The sequence below is a fragment of the Sardina pilchardus genome, chromosome 24, assembly GCF_963854185.1.
Source record: "Sardina pilchardus chromosome 24, fSarPil1.1, whole genome shotgun sequence".
Classification (NCBI taxonomy): Eukaryota; Metazoa; Chordata; class Actinopteri; order Clupeiformes; family Clupeidae; genus Sardina; species Sardina pilchardus.
This window is the reverse complement of record NC_085017.1, coordinates 4,572,507-4,583,065: the sequence shown is the minus strand read 5'-3', so window position 1 is coordinate 4,583,065 and position 10,559 is coordinate 4,572,507. Positions and strand designations below refer to the sequence as shown.

The 10,559-nt window shown below is 40.9% G+C and overlaps 1 protein-coding gene across 1 annotated transcript; it reads right to left on the bottom strand.

The window, feature by feature from the left end:
* Positions 1-1,423: 1,423 nt before the first annotated feature.
* Positions 1,424-4,050, bottom strand: LOC134073154 (uncharacterized). The gene is made up of 6 exons (XM_062530139.1): positions 3,988-4,050; positions 3,643-3,779; positions 3,419-3,512; positions 2,252-2,443; positions 2,059-2,115; positions 1,424-1,810 (listed from the first exon to the last, which is right to left on the bottom strand). Exons 1-6 carry the CDS (start codon positions 4,033-4,035, stop codon positions 1,490-1,492), a joined length of 849 nt encoding a protein of 282 aa, XP_062386123.1. The 5' UTR covers positions 4,036-4,050; the 3' UTR covers positions 1,424-1,489.
* Between the last annotated feature and the right edge of the window lie 6,509 nt (positions 4,051-10,559).

The following is a 10,559-nucleotide window of genomic DNA, read 5'->3' as shown; positions in this document are numbered from 1 at the left end:
AAGAAAATGAATAAAAAATGACGGACAAATGCGTGACTGTGACATTTGCGATGTTAATTTGAGAAAGGTCAACATATATTTGAAAATAAGTCAGCCGTTAGTCGTGTCTCAAAGTATCACATGGAGAGGTTAATCCACCACACTATTCTTTACCTTAATTTCTGCTCTGAACTCCGTGGAGGGCAGATGTACCATTTAGAGATTACCTCTGAGGTATTGAAATGCTGCACAGAGTATAGACACACTGAGGACAGGTGTTACTAAAGGAACTTTAGACACACTGGGCTGTTTAGTCCTGAAAAGTCAATAGTGCTGTCATAAACACACACACACACACACACACACACACACACACACACACATAAACGCACACACAGAGAGAGACAGACCCACACACACAGACAGAGACACACACACACACACACACACACACACACATACAAACACGTGCACACAAATGCACAAACACAAAGACAGACAGACAGACAGACAGACACACACACACACACACTACCGCATGCCTATGACTGTGGATGAAGTCATCTACTGAATGAATGCACATTATTTTAGTTTTCCCACAATGGTATTTTCACAATATTGATTTTACTGGGAAGAGCTGAATTGTATGTCTCTATGGTCAGTCATTAAACACGTTCAGGTTACACAGCAAAATCAGCAGTGTTAATTCAACTCCCATAGTGTTAAATTCAACACTTTCCCGGAGTTTATATAATTCTCACCGGTTCAGAGTTAATTTTACACTTTGGAGAGTGTTAATTTTTCAACTATCTACGAGTGTTAAATTTTAACACCCATAGAGTTATTTTTTGACACATTTAGGTGTTAATGTTTACACTGGATTGTGTTAAATATTTTCACTGGGGGTGTTACTTCATTACATTCATAGTGTTCTTTTTTGACACACGTAAGTGCTCATTTCCACACTGGATTGTGTTAACTCTTTTCACTGGGGGTGTTATGTTATAGCATTATAACAGTGTTAATTTATAACAATTAAAACATATCACTAAATTGTGTTCTTAACATGTGTATCTGTATGATTTAATACCACATTTAAGTGCATAATATCTTTCTCAGCTCTAAGCTTCTTCCCCCAAGCTGTCACTCTGTTGAACACTAAGAAATAGCCATCACCTTTACACCGAACAAAGTGAATCAACCTGTTCTGCTCAGCTACCTCATATCATGTGCACTCCAATCTTACAGTTACAATATTGTTATTAACATATCGTCTTTGCTTTGTACTGCCTTGCACTATATTCATATTTAATTTTAAACCTCATACTGATACTGGTCATTATAAGAAAATAACACATGAACAAATGATCACCATTCATCGTTTTTAATGAATAAATTGTAAGCACCTTGGAAAACTTACAAAGCAAATCACGGTGGCCTAGTCACAAATGACCTATCAAAGCCTGACTGGTGAAATGCAAAGATTGACAGATGAAACATTTAAACATGGTCAATTCTCATTCAAGATTTTGGCACGTAACTCACGAACACGCGGTGACTCATCTGTGGAGGTTACATCAATGTTGAATATAGTGGTCTGCACAAAAGTGTAGAGATGAACCAGGGACTCATCATAAGACAGGTTGAACACGTAGTGGGATTTGAAAAGTTCATCGAAAGCACTCAATGAGCATTTGGCTTGGCAGGGGATGAGCTGCTTGTCGACTGCGATGTAGAAGGTGTCAATCCTGTTCTGGACTCGACCAACAGCGAGGATGTATGGTTGTTTTCCCTCTACTCCTTGCAGGTGCTCATCAATGCTGCAGCCTGACTAAAAAACAAATGAGATAAAAAACATGTACACATTTCAGCCATGCTTGTTGGTCCATGATGGTGTAACAATGAGTGTAAACTGCCTCTCTGGATTGAGATCATGTGCCATACTGGAAACTCATTACATCCAAATAATGGGCCTGTGCTTAGACATTCACTTGTAAAGAGCACACTTCAAAGCAACACATGAAGAGCAAAATTTTGAAATTGTAAAAAAAGGTGTCTTGCTGGATTTTACAACATTACCTTGTAAAAGTGCACCATTTTGTGCTCTGCATCACTTGGACTTATATTGATCCTCCTCTTCCGTCCAGCTGTGGGTGGCAGAAGATGAAGAAGCAGCAGCAGAGAGGCCATGTCACTGTCCCAGTCTATCAGGGGAGAAACAAGGCTGTGATGATTAAAAACATAAAGCAAAGTATTAGTAATATCAACCAACCATGCCGTAAAGCTTACCATTTTCTTCATTCTCTGTGAGTTTCTCAGCAGCTTTTAGCAGGCGACACACAACAGTTGACGGAGTCAGGTGTTTGGCCTCTTTGATGACCTTGGGCTTCAATGAGGTGTCCCACTTCTCAAGCAACTTGGAGCTTGTTTCAGCACCAAAGAGCAGCAAGAAGTCCTGATTTATCTGTTGATCATACATAAACGCATACAGTGTATTAAGCCAGGGCTCAGTATTGATAATGTTGCATTAGGCCTAAGAGATTTTGACCATATTCATACAGCGTACAGTATGTCCACATACATCTTCTGTCTGTTTTAAAGATGGAAAGTACATCATCCATAATTAAACCATTGTCAGAACAAATATCTTTGAAAACAAAATACAGTCAGGAGGCCAAGATGACCAATGAGTGCATTTTTTCATCCAATTTAGCAAAACACTGAAGAATAAAGTCTGGAGTTGAAAATAAAATAAAATAATTGTACAACTCACTAGTCCTTTGACATCCAAAAAGCGTGGAAATGTTTTGAAGACATCTGCAGTTCTTTGTGGGTCATGCACTAAGTCTTGGCGATGTTGGAACGTCATCTTCATCTTCTGAAGTACACTTGCTTCATCAGGAGTGTGAACAAGAAATGAAATAGCCTCCCTGCAGGCATCTCCATCAAGCTGCTGAGGCAGTGTGCTTGCTGATCTTCTGCGCTTTGGCCCTTGTTCTTGAGGCACTGAGACTTCCTTGGCTGGCCGTTTAACTGTAGTCCTAGACATGGTCTTGAGACTCCACGCTAAATATCCACTGCATTTCTCCCCATCGTAGAAATGCTCCTGTTACATTTAAATGAATTAATGAACATCACAAAACGATCTTACAGCAAGTGCAGATGTAGCAAAGGGAAATAAAAGAACAATCACTTATGTATCTTACTTAGTCCTTTTGAATCAGGGCCCTATCATTTATCGCAATTTTGCATCTTGAACCAGTTGAACTTCATAACCTACTCCAGTTTCAATTGTGGTTCTATCTATGACACTACATTTCCAGTCACTATCAAAATGTTTTAATCTTTCCCTTTTTTTTTTAGCTACGGTAATTATTCATTGATGAAAACTAAAACGTTAATCTGTGCTATGTTTTTTTACAATCATTGCCAAACTTACATAGCCTTTTGGAGAAAAGGGATCCTTCAGTGAAGGAAAGAGCGTAATAATTCCCAGGGCATACTTTTCCCTCTGCTGACGGCTGGGAATCCTGCTTTAGAGAAAATACAACAGTCCATCTTAAATTAGTTTTATTTAATACAGACAGAAGTTACAATATATCATTACAATAACATATGGTCCTTCTTTACAGCTATTATAATATCAACCTTATTAACTCTTACCCATGTCTCTCGGTCATATCACTTGCCAGTATGTTGACAAGCTGTCTCCGGGTGCGGTGGCTCAGTGAATTTTCTGACTTGTACTCTTCAAGAATATCCTCTCCTCCAGGCTTCCTAAGCAAGGTATTTTCAACCATCTGCTCACATAAAAAAAAAGTTATGTTTATGATATACTATAACAAATAAATCACTGGAAGAAACACATACCACATCGTGTTTGCATAAACTAAAGGTGAAATCCAGTAGAGATGCAAAATACAAATACCTAGAGGTAAACCAATAACATTACTTTGATTAAGGGTGAGTTTGGAACCACATGCTTTGATTGGTGAGAATTTCAATTACCTCTTTTGCAGCCTCTGACACAGAAACCTTTCCTGTAGAACTACCCATGTCTTCTTTGCTGGATCTACTCCGGCCTGTGGGAATACCCTGATCCCTTAGGTCACTGTCACTTGAAGAAAGTGACATGGTGTCCGTGAGGTCAGAGTGTGTATCCGGGGAAGATGGGGTTGAATGAGCTAGAGGAAAAAAATCTTATTAATAACAAGCTGTGTAATATGTATTACTGTAAGTATCAGACAACATATCACATAAAACTGGCCCAACCCTGTCCAATATCATCATATCATTCCATGAAGAAAGGTCACTGGCAGCTGCATGAAAGAGCAAAAACTTGGCTATGCATTGACTGTAGGCTAAATTGACAACATACGATTTTCTGATGACACCTACCTTCATCTGAAATCCTTTCACGTACAGTCAGGCATAGATCTGGATGAGCCTCCAATAACTCAAGAAGAATGTCTTCGTCAACAGCTGTGTCAGTTTCATCGAAAATCTCAAGTTGAGCAGCATCAGAAAGCCCAAACTTACTTTTGACTGTCAGAGATTGAGAGAGCAAATGTATCCATAGAAAGTCACCACAAACAAATCTTGAACAGCACAGACTGAATAATTGATCACCCTGTTTTGCTCTTGACTCTGACATATTACAATACTTGTTATCAGTAGTATTATGAGTTACGCCACTGAATAGGTTATAAAAAGAACCTTACCTTCAGTGATTAATTCCAAAAAGGTGAAGCCTGAATGCAATTTGATGTACTTCTTTACACTGAAGTATTGCACTTTTAGCAACATGGTGTCCAGCTAAAACTGCACCTGGGTGGTTGACGTTTTAGGCCGAAAAAAAGTTTTTGAAAAAAAATTCAGATATTATGCATGGAAATCACTTAGTTATGTTGTACTGACTCTCCCATTCCCAAAATATGTATGATCTTTTAGAATTTGTATTGGAATTCATATTTATTCACTATTGTCTTACGTTAGTGACTAAAATTATCATATGGTGTGACATGGAAGTTATTGTGTGTAAAACTATGATGGTGTATATATTTTTTATGTGAGTCAGTGTATCATAATCTTCTATCTTTACTTCATCAAGATCTAGCATTTCCTTGTGGAAATGTATTATATTTTACAGTATATTTATTCATCAATACACAAAGTAAGGCATTTGTCCCTAATCTTTCAATAAACTTCATATTAATTTGGACATATCTTGATACAAAAGAAATGAAATGCATACAATGTTTGCTGACCCTTTTTCCTATCTGTTACATTCAGATTTGTATGATTTAGACTCCGAAAGCCTTTTTATTTTCATAATTTCTTGATGTTTCTTGATGTCACACCAAATGATATGGAGTCACACCATATGATAAATTACACCAAATAACAATCTGTTAATGCAAAAATGTGAATATATGCATTTCACAAACAATAAATCACAGTTTAAGACAAATATATCACATAAAGGATCACTGTTAAAAACTCAGAACTTTGTAAAACAGAATTCCACCAGATATTGTATAGCACTTGGGTAATAGGTGCCACATATTAAATAATAAATGTTAACAAAATGTTAAATATGTTAAAATATGTATAACACTAAACTATTTATTAAACATATGTTTGAAAAAAACATTATTTATGTAGGAAAATACAGATTATATCATATAGTGTGACAAATAAATCATATGGTGTGACAGCAAAACCCCATCACACCATATGATATGGGGTCACTCCATATGAGGTTTCATGCACTTAGCAGAACAATGAGTCTTGAGGCTACATGCTAGGACCAAAATCATATGCTCACTTTAACATGGTAACATAGATGTAAAGGCAATTTTGACCAAAAAACTATTTAGGGCCCGAGCACCGAGGTGCGGCCACTGAAAGTGGCTGCACCGTAGGTGCAAGGCCCTATTGTTTTTGCTCAGATTATTATTATTATTAGGGCCCGAGCACCGAGGTGCGGCCGCTGTAGCAGCGGCTGCACCGTAGGTGCAAGGCCCTATTGCTTCTGCTCAGATTATTATTATTATTATTATTATTAGGGCCCGAGCACCGAGGTGCGGCCGCTGAAGCAGCGGCTGCACCGTAGGTGCAAGGCCCTATTGCTTCTGCTCAGATTATTATTATTATTCCTGTGGATTCCTCTTACAGGTCATGTTTGGCCTTTTTTCACCAACTTGGCATGCTCTAAAACTCTTGAAATTTAGCAGTTAGATGTGGAATTGGTAACGCTACTCAAAGACAGAGCTCTGGCCAAGGGTGTGGCTCAGGGACTCTATAGCGCCACCTAGCACGGTGTCTTTTGTGGTTGACACATAAATGCACGAAAATGAACCAAATTTGGTGGGCGTATGTGTTGTATTAATCTGAACAACTTTTACATTGAAACTACACAGTGAATCTTAGAAGAATTTGAGTTATGATTATGATTATGATTTTTGCACGTCATGTATTTTGAAACACTTCTCCTAGACGGTTTATTGAAATCATGTCATTTCAGCAGTAAAATGATCTTGAGGGGTTGCCCAAGAGAAATTGCGACCAGATTTTTGAATTTCAAAAGTATATTGAAATGGCGAAGGTTTGAATTATGGCGTATTATTAAAGAAACAGGAAGTTGGTGTTATAGGCAGAAAACAGTGACTAATTTGGATGTAATTTGGCAGCTACATGTGGAATTGCTACCGCTAGTCAGAGACAGGGCTTTGACCTGAGGTGTGGCTTCGGGACTCTAGCGCCACCTAGCAGCGAGTTGTCCGTCGTGGTCGACACAATCATTCACGAAAATGAACCAAATTTGGTGGACTTGTGTGTTATTGCTATAGCTAGTCAGAGACAGAGCTTTGGCATAGGGTGTGGCGTAGGGACTCTATAGCGCCACCTAGCGCGTTGTCTGTTGTGGTTGACACATACATTCAAGAAAATGAACCAAATTTGGTGGGCTTGTGTGTTATTGCTATCTCTAGTCAGAGACAGAGCTCTGGCCTAGGGTGTGGCTTAGGGACTGTACAGCGCCACCTAGTGGGTTGTCTGTTGTGGTTGACACGTACATTCACGAAAATGAACTAAATTTGGTGAGCTTGTGTGTTATTACTGCCGCAAGTCAGGGATAGAGCTCTGTCCTAGGGTGTGGCTTAGAGCGCCACCTAGCACATTTTGTATTATTGTTGACGCATACATTCACGACAATTAGGTACGCTTGCATATTATTGCTGCCACTAGTCATAGACAGAGCTCTGGCCTTGGGTGTGGCTTTGGGACTATAGCGCCACCTAGCTTGTTGTCTGTTGTGGTTGACACATACATTGGTGAAAATTAACCAAATTTGGTGGGCATGTGTGTTGCTCATGCACATGCCCACTAACAAGTACTGGTAGCTTTGTTAGATTCCGCAAATGTCACGGGTCCGCACCGCAGGTGCTCAGGCCCGCCATCGCCGCTTGCGGCTATATTTAGGGCCCGAGCACCGAGGTGCGGCCACTGAAAGTGGCTGCACCGTAGGTGCAAGGCCCTATTGTTTTTGCTCAGATTATTATTATAGTTTTTTCCGTCTTACCTAACTCCTTTTTTCACCAACTTGGCATGCTCTAAAACTCTTGAAATTTGGCAGCTACGTGTGGAATTGGTAACGCTACTCAGAACCAGAGCTCTGGCCTAGGGTGTGGCTCAGGGACTCTATAGCGCCACCTAGCGCGCTGTCTGTTGTTGTTGACACATACATTCACGGAATTGAACCAAATTTGGTGGACATGTGTGTTGTATGAATCTGAACAAGTTTTACATTTAACCTATATAGTAAATATTAAAAGAATTTGAATTATATGAGATTTTCTGATTTTTGCACATCATGCATTTTGAAATACTTCTCCTAGACGGATTATCGAAATTATGTCATTTCATCAGTAAAATGATCTTGAGGGGTTGCCCAAGAGAAATTGCGACCAGATTTTTGAATTTCAAAAGTATATCGAAATGGCGAAGGTTTGAACCTAGGTGTCTTATAAAAGGAACAAAAAGTTGGTGTTATAGGCAGAAAACAGTGACTAATTTGGATGAAATTTAATGGAGTATTAGTTAGTGTGTTTGTAGTGACAGTCATATACAAGTTTTGATGTTGTTCAATGTGGTGTTGATTGTGTCACTCAATAGCACATTAATGATCGTAGTTGACACATAGTTTCACCTAAAATATTTTGAAGCAAGAATACGAATAGTCATATTCATATCAACCTATGCTGTAATTTTGACTTTAACCATGTTGACAGAAAGTGAGTTATTTGTTTATTTCAAATTTGCCCATGGTGGGCTTTTTGCTATCGCCCCCCTCTCTGCCCTTCTTTGTCTGTCTCTCAGCTGGAGGTCTCTCTCCTTCCCCTCTCTCTTGCAGCTCACACACGCACGCACTCTCTTATTAGCACATACACATTGACACACGCGCGGCTACACACACACACACACACACACACACACACACACACACACACACACACACACACACACACACACACACACACACACACACACACACACACACACACACACACACACACACACACACACACACACACACACACTCCCTCCCTCCCTCCCTCCCTCCCTCCCTCCCTCCCTCCCTCCTTCCCTCTGGGCAGCTGTGGCCTACTGGTTAGGGCTTGGGGCTTGTAACTGGAGGGTTGCCTGTTCAATCCCCGACCAGTTCACCACTAAGGTGCCCTTGGGCAAGGCACCTAACCCCTCACTGCTCCCCCAGCACCACTGGTTGGGCAGGCAGCTCACTGCTTTGGGTCAGTGTGTGATTCACCTCACTGTGTGTTGGGCAGGCAGCTCACTGCTTTGGGTCAGTGTGTGATTCACCTCACTGTGTCTTCGCTGTGTGCTGTGTATGTTCACTAATTTGGTTAAATTGGGTTACATGCAGAGAAATGAATTTCCCTCACGGGATCAAAAAAGTATATATTCTATTCTATTGATCCATTTGCCTCTATTTGTGGGTCTCTCTCTCTCTCTCTCTCTCTCTCTCTCACAGTTGATTGCTTCCCCTCCCCCGTTCTTTCCACACAGACAGACAGACAGACAGACAGACAGACACACACACACACACACACACACACACACACACACACACACACACACACACACACACACACACACACACACACACACACACACACACACACACACACACACACACACACACACACACACACACACACACACACACACACACACACACACACACACACACACTCCCTCCCTCCCTCCCTCCCTCCTTCCCTCTGGGCAGCCGTGGCCTACTGCTTAGGGATTGGGGCTTGTTACTGGAGGGTTGCCGGTTCAATCCCCGACCAGTTCACCACTAAGGTGCCCTTGGGCAAGGCACCTAACCCCTCACTGCTCCCCCAGCACCGCTGGTTGGGCAGGCAGCTCACTGCTCTGGGTCAGTGTGTGATTCACCTCACTGTGTGTTCACTAATTTGGTTAAATTGGGTTACATGCAGAGAAATGATTTCCCTCACGAGATCAAAAAAGTGTATATTCTTTTCTATTGATCCATTTGTCTCTACCCCCTCTGTCTGTGTCTGTCTAGCGTTATTGCTATCGATAGTCAGAGATAGAGCTCTGGCCTAGGGTGTGGCTTAGGGACTCTATAGCGCTACCTAGCGTGTTGTCTGTTGTGGCTGACACATACATTCAGGAAAATTGACCAAATTTGGTGGGCATGTGTGTTGCTCATGCACATGCCCACCAACACGCACATGTTGCTTTGTTAGATTCCGAAATCTCACAGGTCTCCGCACCGCTGGTGCTCGGGCCCGCCATCGCCGCTTGCGGCTATATTTATTATTATTCTTTCATCGTCTTACCCTGTGCGCCCTTTTTTCACCAACTTAACATGCTCCAAAACTCTTGTATTTTGGCAGCTACATGTGGAGTTAATGTGGCTACTCAGTGACAGAGCTCTGGCCTAGGGTGTGGCTCAGGGACTCTATAGCGCCACCTATCGCGCTGTCTGCTGTGGTTGACACATGCATTCACGAAAATGGCCCAGATTTGGTGGGCATGTGTGTTCTATTAATCTGAACAACTTTTACATTTACACTCTATAGTAAATATTACAAAAATATGAGTTATGATTATGATTATGATTTTTGCACATCATGTATTTTGAAACACTTCTCCTAGACAGTTTATCGAAATCATGTCATTTCAGTAGTAAAATGATCTTGAGGGGTTGCCCAAGAGAAATTGCGAACAGATTTTTGAATTTCAAAAGTATATTGAAATGGCGAAGGTTTGAATTATGGCGACTTATTACGAAACAGGAAGTTGGTGTAATAAGCAGAAAAAAGGTTATACATTGGATGTAATTTGGCAGCTACATGTGGAATTGCTTTTGCTAGTCAGGGACAGAGCTCTGGCCTAAGGTGTGGCTTCGGGACTCTACAGCGCCACCTAGTAGCACGTTATCCGTTGTGGTTGACACAAACATTCACGAAAATGAACCAAATTTTATGGGCTTGTTTGTTATTGCTATGGCTTGTCAGAGATAGAGC